Raw genomic sequence first — 17,271 nt, 5'->3', positions numbered from 1 at the left:
GGCATGCACCTAGATGGGTCTTTGAAGTCTCCAGAGAAGGAAACTCCACAACCTCCCTGGGGAGCCTGTTCCAGTGCTCTGTGACCCTTACAGTAAATAAGCTCTCCCTTGTGTTGAGGTGGAACCTCCTGTGCTGCAGTTTACATCCATTGTTCCTTGTCCTATTGCAGGGAGCAAGTGAGCAGAGCCTGTCCACTCCCTCCTGACCCCCAGCCCTCAGATATTTATAAACATTTATTAAATCCCACCTCAGTCTTCTCTTCTCCAGACTAAAAAGCCCCAGGTCCCTCAGCTTCTCCTCATCAGGCAGTATTCCAGTCCCCTAATCATCCTTGTAGCCCTCCACTGAACTTCCTCCAGCAGATCCCTGTCCCTCTTAAACTGGGGAGCCCAAATCTGAACACAGTATTCAAGATGAGGTCTCACCAGGGCAGAGTAGAGGGGAAGAAGAACCACCCTTGATCTGCTGGACACATTATTTATATTGTACCATTAACACTGAGTTTGCAACTTTGGTTGAAACAATTAGCTTGACCTGCAGTGTTGTTCAGCAACAACAGTACCTGCTGTGCGAAATAATCACTGAGTCAGTGGCCAGGACCAGCTTGAATCTCCAATCTACAGATTTCATACTGCCATATCCAATGGACACAGCTTCTCAGCAAGACCAAGACCTTCACATAAAATGAAGGTGAAGGCTTTTCTTTCCTTCTCTCTGTCATTAAAGCCCCTGGTCTAAAGTCCCTGGAAATACTTAGAAAAAGAGCCTGTGCCATCAGTCTACAACATGACAATTATTTGCTTTTATGCTATTATGTAGGAATAAATCCATCATACAGGTCTCAGACATTCTCAAAAGGTGGTTCATGTTTTTTGTTTAAACCACCGTAACTAGCAGTGTTATAAGAAAAAGCTTGTGAAGAAGTTCTCCCTCAGATTTCCCTGAAAGGACATTAGACTTGTAAAGTCAAGTGTGTCCTCTGTCATCAAGGGTGAAGCAAGCAGGAATAGCAGGCGAGAGAGTACAGGTGGATGCCAAGGGGAAAGTAAAGAGCAGCCGCAGGTGCCAGCTGGCTGTGCAGATTTCCCGAGATGTCCCTCAGCTTGGTGCAGGTTAATGTCCCAGGCAGACTTCTTTTCTAGCAAGATAAACTGCACTCACTATCTTAATGCATTCGTCTGCACTAAGCCTCAATGTGTGTGTATATATATATATGCATATAATTGTGTGTGTTTGTTTCAGGAAAGAACACAACTGCCCTAACCAGTGGGTTTTGTTGGTTTGTGTTCATTTCCTTTTTTTAAATTGCTTCATATTCTCTTGGTGATTCTTTACATTGCCTTGTTATAAGCACAATATGATAAACACTATGCTTACCCTAAGCTGTTCATTCAAATGACACCACAGGCTTGCTTTAAATAGTTAATATGGACTGATTATGTCTGTTGGACTTTCTTAGTAATTACATAATAACTATATCCACACTACACATTTTCTCACTCAAATCTCCGATTTCATCCACCATTCTACTCTCCCTTAGATTCACTGCTTGCAGGCATTTAGAAAAGAAAATTTAAATTCACAGTAGTAATCTTGTGTGAATAATCTGTTTGGCAATCTCACGTGGTCATTGAAAGAGCTTTTTGTGGCTTTGAGTAAGACAGTAAACCACAGCATAGGATTTTGTGACCTAATCCACTGCAGAATTGTGAATGCTTCTGAAAAGCAAAGTGCCAAATCCCTTAGAGGATCTGACAAACTATGGAAGGAATGGACAGCCTTCTGCCAACTATTCACACCTCCAAAATGGCAAATATAGCCTGCTGTCAAACGCAACATTTCAGTCATGCTCCTGCTGCTGCTGTTTAACTTTGCAATCCAATAAGAAACAACACTGAACCCAGAAGTCTGAGAAGCTATTTGCTTTGATGAAAAACAAAGAAACCCCATTATTCATTTATCTACTTATGGCTTGCTGTAAGTGTTTAAAAATATAGAGGAAAGAATTAATTGAATCCAAATCAACATCTTGAGATATGTAAAAGAATAGCTGTGAAGTATTCATATATAAAGAGTAGCTCTGTATGAAAATGATGTATTTCCTGAGAGAGTGTGAAATAAACTCATTTAGGTATGCTTTAACTTTTAAAATAACTCTAATCCTGCATCACTGAAAATATTTCCCCAGAATATTGCCTAAAGGGCACTTACTATTCTTTTTATTAAGTTTTCTGCTTTCAGATAACATTGTATACCTAAAGCATTCAAGAAGGTATATTCACTGGGGACATCGTAATGAGATAAATCAGTAAGGAGACAAACCCAGACTGTTTGACTGCCAGCTTGTGTCCAACTATATGCAATTAATAAGGCATACACTTTCAGTCTGAAGCTTAAACTGTTGTATTGTTAATAGCTTAATTCCATTCTCCTCTTACTGAAATAACGATGACCCACTAGATGTTGTCACTTTACCCAGCCATTAGCCATACCAGGCAGAAAGACAGAAATGTATTGCTCTGTAGAACTCAGACCATCACAAGCTCATTAATTCAAACACTCATAATGAGGGTCATTGTAAAGACTGATACAGATACAGCTGCTCTGAACTTCAGACATTTTTTGAAAGAGCCAAATTCAATACGATATATGTAAAAAATTCAAGTATATGCCTAAGAGAGCAGCAGGAGAAATTTTCTCATTCTTTTTTGTGAGATCTGACATCAGCATATAGATGGTTTCATCAATTATTGAGACAGAGTCTAAGAAAGGAAAAGGGAATGATTTGGGGGTTTCGTTTTTGAAGTTTGAATGTAAAGTACTCAGATTGAATCAGAATATGTCAGAGTATGTCTGAATATTTAGAATTAGCTGCTTCTTTCTTATACCTTCTCTTCTTTGTAACACTAGAGAGCCTTGAAAGGCTGGTGTTTAAAGTGTTTTAATAACTGTTGAAAGTCAAAGGATATTATGAAATTACCAACTCCTTTTTAATTCTATAAATACATGTGTATTGGAAATAGACTAAAAAACTCACACTTGTATTAAATAATTACCTGTGTTAAAAAAAGAACGGTCTTTAGATAGTCCGGAGTGAGGAACTGAGGATGAGGGAGATTCAGATCTCCCTGCTCCAGTGAATATTTAATTATTTATATGGCATGGAACAGATCCAGCAGGGCTGATGGAGCCATAGCAGTGAATAGCTCGTACAGAGGCTGGAGAAACTAAGGGTCATAGCCTAGTTTGAATATTAAGTACAACAGAAAATTGTGCCTGTGTCTCCAGCATTGTCCTGTCCACAGGGACTTTCACTGTTCACAAGTGTCCTTTCTGATTTTAATCAGAAAAGCTACCCTAGTCAGGCAGCCCCTCCTGGTGCAAGTACAGTCTAAAACAGTAAACGTCTTTTAGTGCTAATGAACTGACATTTTTCAACAAAATTGTGTTGGACAAAATTTTCTTGAATGCCTCTTGTCCTTTTCTGTTTCACTTTGCTAGATGTCCAGGTGCTGACTGAGCTACTGCCATGAAAGATGAACCATTTCTATCTGAGCTTTCAAGTGTTTTTGTTTTTTTTTTTCGGTCTTGCTCAAAAAATAAAAAGGAGAGAAAGGGGGGGGGGGGGGGAACTTAGTCACTAAATTTGACAGCTGTCAGCTACCTTGATGGGGCAAAATGATGATATAGCACTCCACTCAGTATCTTATAATTTAATTGAAATTAATTATGAAAGGAACTACAACTCTTCAGCATAAGTGCAAATATTTTTATTTGCAGGCAGGTGTTTTGCATGCTTTATTAATTTTTGTGTATTTTATACCATTCAGCTCAACTAAAAATAACTATCATTTTGCACCTACACAGAGAGCCTTTCATGCAGTGTGAAGGACTAACATCATATTTACTCGAGGACTGAACGTTTTGTTACTCTTCCAGTATGCAGAATGCCTACATTTAACAGTGGAATTAAGGACCTATTTTAAATATAGCAGTTGCTAAGCAATGTGCCATTAGCACAAACTCCAACAGCTTGGAACATTTAGTGCTTTAAGACCTACATTCTCGTTTTTGCATTATTACTTAGTTTGCAAAATACCATTAGCAATCAGCTGAGAAGCTTACAATTTGCTTCAACAATAGATGAGATGGTTTCTTAGTGCTCTTCTGGATCCTCATCTCATGAAAAAAGAACCACGTAAATATTGTGGCTTGCATGCCACTCTATTTTCTTCTACAAACTGCAGATGGGTAAAATTCTGCGGTAGTGGTCCCAGAACTACTAGGAGTAGAAGCCAAAGCAGCAGCAGCTTGCTCTACCTGTGCCCACCATTGGGCATTTTCCTTCATTATGGATGCCTATTCAGAAGTATTCTGTCCAGCTAATGGTAGTATTGAGACCAATAGAGGGATGCAAATATGAAAACAGATTTATGCAGCCATCCTAGCCCTATGGCTACATCCTTTTTTCCTACCCTAACATATACGTGAGTGATCAAACAGAGCTCCCCAGGCTAGTTCCTTTAGCAAAAGATCCTTACCATTGACAAGATTATTAGGAAAGCACCAGGAAGTTTATCTGAATTTGCAATTGCTTTTTCTCTCCTGCGAATTTCCGTACAAGAGAAAATTATCCAGATCAATGCTGTGGGTTGGATTGGATCCTAGGACTTGTACAACTCCAGACAGCTCTGAAATCTTTCTTGCCTGCCTGCTGTATCTTACTCAACATCACCATTATGAACATGGGAACTGTACCATGGAGATCCCCAAAACACAGCTGCAGAGAAAGTTCACTATCCTGCTTAATAGTACAGTCTGTATCCATAATACATGCAAATGATAATCCGCAGAGTGAAACCTACATCAGTGTCCATTCTTGCCCACAGATCTCATCCCTTGAATCTACTACTTTCTGTGATGTGTAGAGGTAAAGCTTTCACAACAGTGGAGGCAGTTTTATGATTTCACAGTTCTGCCATTGGTTTAATGGGGCCAGAAGTCACTACAAAGTCCTAAATCCTCACGACCGTTCACACAGGTGATCTCCCCAAGGAAGATGTACTAAAGACTTACCATCCCCCTTTAAACCCAGTCATGAGTGCACAATAAAACCTAGATCGTCTAGATTTGTGGCTACTTGGAGATTTTCATGGCTTAAAAAGATATATAAATACCATAGCCCATGTCTACAGAATTGTGATATCATGGGATCCTAATAATTGCCTTTATTTAATGTCTATGCCACATAAATGTGTTTTAAGTTTCCAACCATTTGTTCATAAATATACCACAATGTTTCTAGAATCTACAAAAGCTAAAAATACTTTTACAAATGTCTTTAAGGAGAAATTATTCCCTGAAGATGCCATGAGTAGAGGCTGCTACTATATCAGCCCTTGTCTTTGATTAACCACTTAAAAAAAAGGGGGGGAGAATAGATTAATTATTAAAATTCATCCCATAGTGCACCTGAGCATGCTAAGTGAAACCTTATTCCTATGGAATCTCAGGAGGAGGGAGAGCTGAGATGCTCAGCACCTCACAGTGTTTGGCTTGCAAAGAGAATGTCAAAGGTTTCCTTTTTGCAATAAGGACTGAGCACACTGCTGGCCCACTTTGAGGTGGCTTGTTAAATAAAAAACAAGCAAAGCAAACAAACAACAAGAAATCTGTTCTGGGCTTGGAATCAATGCAATTCCCCCTTAGCCCATTAGACTTGCTGAGAAGCCCCTCTTAGGACATTCAGCAGTTTCTCTGACTGCTCAGCCATGTAATAACACTGAAAACAAAGGCACAAGTCACACTGTAATGCTGTTATTCACTTGATAAAACTGTGTCCGTGCCACAACATTTCATGCTTTGAGTTTGCCCAAAGCTGTGGAGTAGCTGTGCTCATTACACAGGTAACTTCTCCCCAGCGCAGGCATGTGGCAGCAGCAGCAGTCCCCAGGCTGGCCCTGTCCGGGCCTGTGCAGAGCCTGTCCGCAGCTTGGTTTCACAGTTGCCTGCACATTTTGCTCTGCTCCAGCTTGCTGCCTCTCCGGAGACAGCGCACCTTATGTTTGCCATCTCATTCTCATTCACCTTGCCTGTCACCTTAAGGCAGTATTAATTATAACATCATCAAAGGTTTATTCAACAAGATCTGAAGATTGTGCTTTAATTACAGAACCGAAAACATGCGATTACAGCCAAAGTAAGTCTAAAACACAATATCCGGCTGCAAGTAGCAGCTGAAGTCTTTTTGGATGTTTCAATGTCTCTCACACAGAAATCTCTGTTTTGAAACGTGGGGGATTCAGAATTCCTTGTGCCTATCTCTATTTTTTATTACTTGGGCAGCCTACTGCCTCCATTTCTGCTCATTTGAAGCTCAGTTTTGGAAACAAATGTAGATGTTTGAAGCGGCTGTACCTTTGGTCAGACATTTGGGCTGATCTGACTCCTCATACCATTTGTTGAACAATGTATGGCTCCTTGGGCATAACAGTTATATAAAGGCCAGTTTCTCTTGAGCCTCACTGCAATTTCTCTATACTCTTACTCATTCCAACTGTCCAACATGAACATTTTACTTTACATTCCTCAGAAACAGTGAAGGCTAATTGGTAGGTTGGATGCTCTTTACTGAGCAGGTGGTCAGACACTGGAACAGGCTGCCCAGGGAGGTGGTGGAATCACCATCCCTGGAGGTGTTTAAAAAGAGTGGATGTGGTGCTTGAGGCTATGGTCTAGTGACTAAGGATTGTGCTAGTTTGAGCCTAGCTAGAATGTTTTGGTGAGAAGAATTAGATTACAGGCTGTGAAAAGGCAGCAATGGTGATGTCTACTTCACTCATAGGGTTGCTGAGATGTATAAGAACAGAAACACAAACATAGATAACAGAGACACTCTCTGGGCTTTGTGGGCTGCACTTCTCTAGCCTAACCTGCCATCTTTGTGACTAATCCATCTGCTTCCTAACCCCTTGGCTGACCCTCCATACTACCCTAAACAGAAGGCAAGATCTCAAGTAAGATAGAGGGGTGGGAGGAAGGTGGAAGGGTGGTTGAGAGCCCCTCCTGGGGATTCAAGTTTCTGGGAGGGCTGTTGTGCTTCTGTACTATGTTTTAAGTTGTATATTTCTGTATATAACTGTATATATTTAAAATATCTGCTCGTATATTGACCTAAGCTGTAAATATAAAGCTTCATTCAATTTCCAGAGCTGCTGAGTCTAGTCTGGGTGATTTTCCAAAGTGGGGGGTGGGTAACACCCAAACCATCACAAGGATGCTGGGATGAAGGTTGGGCTGGATGATCCTGGTGGTCCTTTCCAACCATAGCAATTCATAGTGATTAGATTTTGTGCTGAGGGATTTGGTTTAGTCAAGGACTTGTCAGTGTGAAACTAATGATTGGACTCAATGATCTTGAAGGTCTTTTCCAACCTAAGAAATTCTGTGATTCCATGATTCTGTATGGTGATAGTAAAGAACATACAGAGCACCAGGCTGAAGAAGAATATGCTATGTTTATGATATCTGTTGAATTACCATTTCTCAGTAAAGGCCACACTTGACACATTACTAGCATTAGCTAGGTTTTTCTCCTGGATTTCCCCTCAAGTTTGTGTCAGTGTTTTCCTTTCCTTTGTTGCGCTTCTGTATCACAAGACAGTTGCAACAACTTTATTGTTATCTGTTTTGTCCTCCAAAGGATAAAATGCAGTTCCAGAGGCCTCTAACTTTAGTTGAAAAAAAAAAAAAAAAGAAAAAAGAAAGAGGTATCAATGCTATGGTGCCTAAGAGTTACTGTTTTAAGACAGTAAGCTTTGCGTAAAGACAGCCTATGCACTCTGCTACAGATATATTTTATTAATGGAGTGTTTCAAACCAGGGCAAAACCCAACTTTGGACTTTAATAAATGCCCAGACATTTCAGAAGTTAAGCTCACCCTCATTACCCTGTAACACTACCTGCTGCAAGGATACCTGAGATGTATTATACAGTAATTGTGCTCTGGCAGCTGACTGCAAGAAATGGTGTTAACCTCTCCCATTCCCCTGATATGTACAGATTATTCCCATTACAATGGATTGATGAATGAAAAGATCATAGCTAATGGGTACTACTTTGATGAAGAGGACCAAATCCTATTATCCTGTGCAATGGACAGTGTCAATATTATGTGTGTAATGGAGCCCTGCTGGGACAAAGAGAAATGGAGTCTACTGCCATAAGGTTTCACATCTGCCCATTGCCCATCCCATCCTTGCTCAGCAAAACCTCTGCAGCTGGTTTGTGTGGCTGAAGGATAAGAGGATTTGGCCCACAGAGCTTTTTATAGAGCCTGTTAATGGCAATAGAAGGCTTTCACTGGTATTAGTGGGTTTGGTGATGGGTTGGGAGAAAGGAAGTTTGGTTGCATGGTTTGCACTGCAATCTTGCTAGCAGTTTCTGAAGAAGCAGCAATGTGTGTATTTTCCAAACTCATGTACTTTGATCACATTTCACCCTACCTTTTGCAGATTCATAAGTACATTAGGTGGGTTATGCAGATTACAGTGTGCACACCAAGTAATTTGATATATTATTCGCCAACAAATTTAAGATAAAAAGTAACTCTGCATATCATTACCCACGACTGCTGACTGACTTATAATTAACTTTGAAAAATTGCTGGTTTAGGAGATATTACAGATTACAATTTTAAATATAAAGAGCTTCAGAATAGCTCTCATGATCAGTGCAAGTACAAGGTATTCAGCAAAGGATTAATTCCCTAAACTGCTAATCAGCTCTATCTCCTGTCTTATCAAATTGTAAATACATTATTCTTTATTAAAGTATGAGCATGCAGCTAATTAAAGCAGTGCCTGCATTTAATATCAGATACTCCCCTCCTGACACAACAAAAGTGTTCTAAGGACATACATAACAGGTGTTAACAAATGAAAGTGATTCCATGTTTGTACAGCAGACTTTGTTTTCTTTTTGGAGGATTTTTTTTTCCCAAGGAAAAAGATGAAGGGATGAAAACCAGGCAGTCTTTCTGGAGAAATGAGTTGAGGAAAATAATAATTCTATTCAGCCTACAGCTGAACCAACCTTGAGACAACTGTTCTAGTGAGAGGTATCCCTGCCTATGGCAGGGGTTGGAACTAGATGATCTTTGAGGTCACTTCCAACCTAAACCATTCTGTGATTCTATAATTCTATAAAGTATTACAACCAAGAAATTACAAATAGTATCTGGATGACATCCAGATAAAATTTGGTTCATTTACTAACTTTTTTTTTAATCTTAAATGCTGCAAAGCAAAGTAAGGTTTTATTATTATTTTAAAGCAAGAAAGTAAATATAGTCACATTATTAAATGAATTCTGTCTACATGTAAATGAAAAATTAGTGAATCCTAGCTGAGCAGAGGTTCAGAACCATAACTGAACATTATTTGAAAAACTGCTTTAGTTTGTTGGGGTTTTTTGCTTTGGTTTGGGTTGTTTGTTTTTTTCTGTTTCACACTCAAGTAAAGCGAAGAAGTGTAAAGAAGGCAGGGGAAAAAAAAACCTTGCTGAAATTATTCATCTAAGAAATAAACATAAAATATAAGAAAGGATATGCAGCAATGAGCCTTTCAACCTAAGTCAGGGGTTTTAAAATTCTTTGTGTGGACCTCAAAGGTTTTTTTATGTCACTTGAAATTTTTCACATCCCAAAGACCTCCCCTCCTCCTCTCCTCTCTCCTCTCTCCTCTCTCCTCTCTCCTCTCTCCTCTCTCCTCTCTCCTCTCTCCTCTCTCCTCTCTCCTCTCTCCTCTCTCCTCTCTCCTCTCTCCTCTCTCCTCTCTCCTCTCTCCTCTCTCCTCTCTCCTCTCTCCTCTCTCCTCTCTCCTCTCTCCTCTCTCCTCTCTCCTCTCTCCTCTCTCCTCTCTCCTCTCTCCTCTCTCCTCTCTCCTCTCCTCTCCTCTCCTCTCCTCTCCTCTCCTCTCCTCTCCTCTCCTCTCCTCTCCTCTCCTCTCTCCCCTCCCCTCCGTTCTCCTCCGTTCTCCCCTCTCCTCCCCTCCCCTCTCCTCTCTCCCCTCTCCTCTCTCCTCTCCCCTCATATCCTCCACTTCTCTTTCCCCTACTTAGAGAAAAAATTCTCATCAGGAAATTGAAGTGATTTATGAACAAAATCAATAAACATTTGCAGACTGTTGGTAGTGATACTGTTGAGATAAGGCAGAGTTACAGCCCTGTATGATCAATGTTATTACAGGGCTCATATTTTTTTTTAACAGAAGTGGATCATAAAGGAATGGACTTTTTCCTCTCCTGTCACTGGATTCTGTAGGTTTAAACACACAGAAACTTTACCTGACTTGTTTCATTTAACTATGTAACAGTTACTAAAATTCATAAGTGTTCTGATTTTAATTAAAAGTTCTTTCTCCACTCCTCTCAGGTTAATTTGTTGGCTTTTGGAGTGATTATTTATAAAGTATTTCGACACACTGCAATGTTAAAGCCAGAAGTTAGTTGCTATGAAAATATAAGGTAAGTTTGCCACTTAATACAAATTCTATCTTCTGTACATTTAAATACAGGCAGGGATGAAAGCAAGTTCTCAAAAATAGCAATTTAATCTTCTGGAAGATTTGTAGTGGAAAAAATATATATATTTATTTATTTATTTTATCTCCTCACACCGATTTAAAGATAGATTTTAGAACCTTTATTCCCAGGGAGCAGCATTTTGTACAGTAACACTGGGGTTGTGTGAGAGCTGTATGAAGAATGCAAGTGGTCCACATCAACCAGAGAGCAAAGGCTAACGGCTAGGTTAAAGAAATAATTGTCCTTTTTTCTCAAGTACTTTCCACAGCCTCTGTGCAAGCCAAACCAGATTTCAGAACTTAGGCCTGAATTGGGACCAAAATATTTGCCTTGAAGTAACAAGCAATTCAGTGATATGAGAATCAAGACATTCATGTTATTTGTAAGAAGTCTACAGCAGGACATTGTGCTTCTGTGGCATTAGGGGGTTGTGGGGGGGGATTGTATGGGATGCCATGATTTTTCCATCAACTCACTCTCTTTAAAACTGATTTATAGAGACCTTGAAAACCGTTTGTGCAGGAAAAGCTGAAGTGTACTACTGGGAACATTGAAAACAACTTACTGTTTGTGTTGCTTAGGAACACTCCTGCAGTTTCAATGCATTGCACTAGATTTATAGTTAGGATTTAGCAATTGTTTGATTGATTACTTTCTCTTATTCCTCACCCTTCATAGTTTCATGTGGAGAGCTGGTTTTAATGAAGTTGAAAATTATTCATTTTCAGAGGAACACTGCTAAAAATGTCTGTTGTTAAAAAGAAGTCCTGCAATGACTGGGCTGAGAATGAATAAGAAAGTAATCAGTGGCTTCATTTCCAAGACACCATGCTGTAATTGCTCAAGTCTGTGAGCAGGGGTCTATAGCATGGTGTGTGTGTGGTGGGGGTGTTGTGTGTGGAAATCATAGCAAATCAGTCCCTATAATTTTAAAACATCAATACCCTGGCCCAGGAATGTTTGAGAGTATTTGTGTTGTAAAAGAAAAATATTTTTCTTTTAAAAGAAGGAGAAAGAATGAAAGACAGAAAGCCTACTTTTACAACTGTCACCTTCTTCTGCAGTGAACCTGAGAGGCAGCCTGGGAAACCTTTGATGTGATGCACATGTACTGACCTAAGAGCATACTGTACATTTTTCTGGGTTATATTTTGTGGAAGATAAGGGGGAGGAGGAAAAGTGGGGGAATGCCTCATAACAGACATATGTTTTTCCTTAGGGAATTACATGAACAGTAGATTTAAATCAAATCACATGGTGCTGCAGTACACCAGAGAAAATATATCTGAAGATTAAAGACGCCAGTGTTTCAAGGCCCTCCAGTTTTACTCCTTTACTCTTCTGAAGTGATTAAGTGAGCTTTTTTGTGCCACAGTGCTACAGCACACCCTAAAGAGAAGTCCATGCATTTGCACTTCTCAGGCTTTTGCAGCTGTGAAAAAAACTTCCTAGGCAGCACTCACCATAAAAAACCAGTGAAGAATGAAAAATAACACATGCTTTCATGTTGCTCACTGTTTCCTACCTCTCTAGATCCTGTGCCAGAGGTGCTCTTGCTCTCCTATTCCTCCTTGGGGCCACCTGGATATTTGGAGTTCTTCACGTTGTCCAGGGATCCGTGGTCACTGCATATCTTTTTACAATCTTCAACGCATTCCAGGGGATGTTCATCTTCATATTCCTTTGTGTATTGTCCAGGAAGGTAAGCCTCCCATTCCTTGTGGGAAGTTACTCAGGCAGTCTCATGAGCCTAAAAAGGCACAACCTTGGAGTTGTGGTGTAAATGTTTTATCAGAACAAGGAAATTGTGCCACTAATGAAGGAAGGAACGAAAGAGGGGTAATTTAGCTATTGCCTTTAGAGGAGACAGAACCTTTTTACCTTCTCACATAGTTCCTCTGTTTTAACACCAATGTATGAAACACAGGAAATTTTTTTTTTTTTTAGTTGTAAAACTGGCCACAGTGCCATTAACCCAACAAAATAATGCAAGGTGTGAAATAAAACTCATTTCCAGTCTTTCCAGTTAGTAGCAGGATTCATCCACAACACACTGAGATGACACTTCCATCTTGGAATCAAAAGCAGCCCCACCTTAAAACATCTAGTGACAGGACTAGTACCAAATGAGTCTAAAGTCATATAAATCTATTTCACATTTGAATTTTGTATTCTTATTTCAGATTCAAGAAGAGTATTATAGGTTGTTCAAAAATGTTCCTTGCTGTTTTGGCTGCTTGAGATAAATGGAAAGAAATCATGCATCAGTGTCTCAATGGATGAAGGGAGCAACCTGGATGATATTGTTGTGGATATTACAGAAAAATGCGGTATTGTGGAAGTATGAAATGACCCAGTGAGCAGACATATCTCTTAACTGAACTAGTGACTGGTTTTGTGCCTTTCTGTGCATTCATGCAAAGTATTTGTATAATGCTGTATACAAACAGTACACAAAACAACCTGGATTACTGCAAAACAAATATTAACAAAGACCAGGGAATTTCCAAAGAAGCTCAAGACATTTGACAACTCAGATTTTGATTTTAATATTACAATTGTCTGCCATTCTTGGAAGCATGATACCAAAAGCCAACTGGCACAGCAGATTTTATGAATTGCTTTTCTAGTGGAAACACATTCACTGTCTTTTTGTAGTAATGACCTTCTTACACTAAGTTATGTGTGGCCATCTGCGGGGAATGGGTTCCATTAAAGAGCCAATCGATAAAGATCTGCTCCAGCCCAGACTTTTGAAAACATTTCTTTTAATTTAAAGTAGATTTTAAAAGGAATTTGTTTAATATTTTCCTCTTATCACTCTGAAATATGCATTTGTATATTAATCAATTCTTTATTTTTATAACTTTAAAAGAACTGTTTCTATCTAAAGAGCTGAGGTCAAGCCTGATATGAGAACAGTGGGATGGCCATTTTGTAAGTGAATGATTATTTTGTGAATATTTTGGGGAAAAGTCTGGTTCTTGTTTTATTTAATTGCCAAAAAGCCTGAGATCTGCTGAACTGGCACTATGATTTTGTAGGCTGTGGAAAGAAGATGCTTTCACAACTTTGTCCCTTGATAGAGATATCTGGAATCCAGGCCTTGTAAAAGTAAAGCAGTAGAAATCACCCATGCAGAACAAAGATTCAAATTCAAGGTCATGTGCCCCAATACCACCCAGCATAGTTTTCTCTACTTTGAGTCAAGCAGTTGTCTTCCTCTGAAGCTTCTGGTTTTGAAGCATTTACCCTGTGTTTAACTATAGCAGCTTGCACCTACTGAAATCATTGGGAATATCTGAGGCACAAGTTTGCTGCACCAGGATAGAAACACAATGCATCAGCAGTACCACCTGTGCCATCTTACCTTTAAAACTAATACGCTTTAATTTCACCCTTTTAGCACCCAGCTTATATGAAGTGCTGAGCAATCCTCAGTCCACATGGCCTTCTTAGGAAGTGTCCAGGATCTCAGATGAATCCCAGTATTTTTAGCAGTAAGGCACTGTAAATAGGTAGGTGTTAGTAAATCCGGTTAAAATAAAGCACTGCTCTGAGTTTTATTTATATTGAAGGAAGCATTTTTGTAGGTAATGGTCTCGTTTGTTTGGCTTCTCTTTTTTTTTCCACAAACACAAGGCCTTCATTGTATGCATGGCAGTGGCATGCTTCACATATTCTATGTCTGTTAAAATTTTGGAAACCAAAACCAGGTCCGTTTTCTAAAGAAGAATAAAATAATCTCTGTTGGTCTTTCAAATGTAAAATATGTGAATAAACTCAATAAACTCAACTTTCACATTTCAATATTTCCCTTCATTTAAATAAATACAGTGGTAAAAGTTCTCATGGTTATATATAATTTGCCCTGGATGATTTGCTGTATTTTCTTTCCTGTTGTGTATATTCTTCTTGGTTTGGAAAGATGCAGATACATATTGGGTATAAGAGGATTTTTAAAAGGATATCTACTAATAAATCATTTTTGATCTCCTGCAGAAATGTCACCTATAGTGAGTCTGTCTCCAGTAAATGCATAATGACTGCAGCATGCTCAGTGAGTCTGAAAAAGTTCCTTGCAAAGAAAATACACCATAAAGTCTTTAGTCCAACCACCCTTCCAAAGCAGAATCCCCTAGGGTAGTTTGCACAGGAATGCAACCAGATGGGTTTTGAAAGTCTCCAGAGAACAAGACTCCACAATCTCTCTGCGTAGCCTGTCCCAGTGCTCTGTCATTGAAATTCTCTTTTCCTTACATACAAGGATGAGTTTTCATCTTTTAACACAGCACGTAAGGAGCAGGGGAAATATATTTAAATCCATTGCCTTAGAGCTTAAAGGATACTGTAATTGTCCCTCCTAATGCATGCAGAAATACTGACAAGAAATAAGAGGTTATTTTTTGCAGCCTTTAGTAACATAAGCCCCAACCTAGCAGAGAAAGAGGAAGAGAGACAACGGGCATAAATTGAAAAAGAAGAGAGGATTCAGCAAGATATGAATAAAAACCTTTCCACTATGAGCAGTCAAGCACTGGAAACGGTTGCCCAGCGAGATTGTGTGGTTATGCTAAATTCTTTGATTTTTTTTTACAATTGGATAAAGTTGCCAGCAACCTTCTCTCATCTCTGACCCTGCTTTGAGCAGCAAGGTTGAATGAGATGGCCTTCTGAGGTCCCCTATAGCCTGAATTGTTCTATGACTCTATGGCATGAAATACCAAATCAGAAAACTAACAGTTAGGCATTAATTGTGATTTTCTTTAGCAAATGAACTCCAGTGCCATTCATCAGCTGACCAAATTGCTTTTTCAAAAAGAAGTTTGCCTGATATATTTGTCAGATCAACCAGTAGCTACTGGACTGGTCTGAAAAATGAAAACTTTGTTCAGCATCCTTTCATATTACATGCTTTTGAGAGATACATGACATCTTCAGGTGGGCCCAAAAGGAAAAAGAAGAAATTAATCAATGATTGACAAGACAGATAAAATGTAAAATGTTCAAGTTTCACTCTGAAAGCAAGTGCTTGCTGAAGAGAGAAATTGTTTCCATTAACCCAATCAAAGAGAAATTTGTGTTCAGTGTTGCATTTCAAGGTGTGCTTCAGAATATAATAAATAAGGTCTGCAATAAGAAACACTGGTTTATTCTGAAATCATTATTTCCTCAAATAATTGGAAGTTTATTTCAAAGAAACCATAACGTCTAGGAGGTATCATTACAGCCTCTGGGAGATTCAGTCTACCAGAGTTGTACTGAGGGACAGATCAGCTGTGCTCTTTACCTACTGGTAAAGAAGCAGGCAGGCATTGGATAAGGCACTTAGTGCCATGGTCTAGTTGACTGGATAGGGCTGGGGGATAGGTTGGACTGGATGATTTTGGAGGTCTCTTCCAACCTGGTTGATTCCATGACTATGATTCTATGATTCTATGACTAGGCATTAAAAAATACCACTAATACTGTTCAAATTTACTCCAGACATTCCTTCACTCTCCAGTTCAACTCAAAATATGGGTCAGCCATAACTCTGCCAAGTTATGCATCTTAATGACCTGCTTGATGCACAAGAATATAAAGTCATGTTGTATATGGTGACACTAGGCTGAATGAACAAATATTTTCAGGGCTGATGCCTCAGGCTGTGATACCTTGACATTCCTTTTCTCACCAAGATTAGCACTTTTAATGTCTTTGCCATCATAGTCCCTTAAAGCCCAGTTCAGGATCACATTTTTGCCAGATGCCAGTTAGGCACAGAAGTCCAACCTCCTTCTCTGAATTCTGTATAGATGAGATTTAAAAAGCCAAAACTTAATCTGTGGAGGAAGTTTAAACATTCTTTGATTTGGTAAAAGAGATAGTGGGGGAAGGCATCATTGCAAACAACCTTCCCTGGCCTCTGTTACTCTTTTTACATTGTTCTCTTATATTCAGAATATGCAGCACTACTGTTACACAGCAAAACTGACAGCAGCAGTGTTGGCTGAAAAGAAGTAGCAGTAAAGCTAACTGATGAGAAAGAGCTGGGTTGTTTTTTTTTTTCAATTTGGAGCAAAAAAATGTTAAAAAGCATACAGAAATTATTGTGAAATAAAACCATGACTTTTGACTGGTTCTATTCTCAAGACCTTATTTCTTTTTACCTCTTTTTACCTTCTTTTTACCTCTTCCCAATGCAAGGTCACAGTTTCCCACAATTCCTTTCTCAGTGCTATTCCTTTAAATTTGTCAGAAGGTTTACTTCTACAGCAGTTGTTTTATAGTTCTTTGAGTTTTTTTCTTGCCTTACTGATAAGTACTGAAATTTTATTATATTTACTCTTTTAGATTCCCAGAGAAATAGCATCTTTTCATCAGGTTTCATAACATAAGGGAGCTCTTCTGTTTTCTGAAGCACTGCAGAATATTCTAATTAAAACTAGCTCTAAGACTAGCCATCATTCTTTGCTGCAGTGAAATAGCCACCTTCCCCCAGTGTAAGTCTTTGCATTTATTGTAACTATTTATATAAATGCTGCAGTCAGCTCAAATCCACATAAACCTACCACCATTTAAATTAATTTTATAAGACTTTTGTGAGACACTGCTGAAATATTTAGTCAAATCCAAGTTGATTAGACACAGTTCTTTTTCACAACAGCTAAGTTTCAAATCAGTGTTTTTAAGAGGCAATCCA

The 17,271-nt window shown here is 39.0% G+C and overlaps 1 protein-coding gene across 1 annotated transcript in view; it reads left to right on the top strand.

The window, feature by feature from the left end:
* ADGRL4 (adhesion G protein-coupled receptor L4) overlaps window positions 1-15,729 on the top strand; it is an 88,802-nt gene extending 73,073 nt beyond the window's left edge. Inside the window, exons 14-16 of the mRNA XM_064147863.1 lie at window positions 10,435-10,526; window positions 12,120-12,288; window positions 12,770-15,729. Coding sequence (XP_064003933.1) covers window positions 10,435-10,526; window positions 12,120-12,288; window positions 12,770-12,832 — 324 coding nt within the window. The 3' untranslated portion in view covers window positions 12,833-15,729. The remainder of the gene's footprint in view (window positions 1-10,434; window positions 10,527-12,119; window positions 12,289-12,769) is intronic.
* The last annotated feature ends 1,542 nt before the right edge of the window (window positions 15,730-17,271 follow it).

This window comes from Pogoniulus pusillus, chromosome 8 (assembly GCF_015220805.1).
Source record: "Pogoniulus pusillus isolate bPogPus1 chromosome 8, bPogPus1.pri, whole genome shotgun sequence".
NCBI lineage: Eukaryota > Metazoa > Chordata > Aves > Piciformes > Lybiidae > Pogoniulus > Pogoniulus pusillus.
The sequence above is the reverse complement of the archived record's forward strand: the minus strand, read 5'-3'. Positions and strand labels throughout refer to the sequence as shown.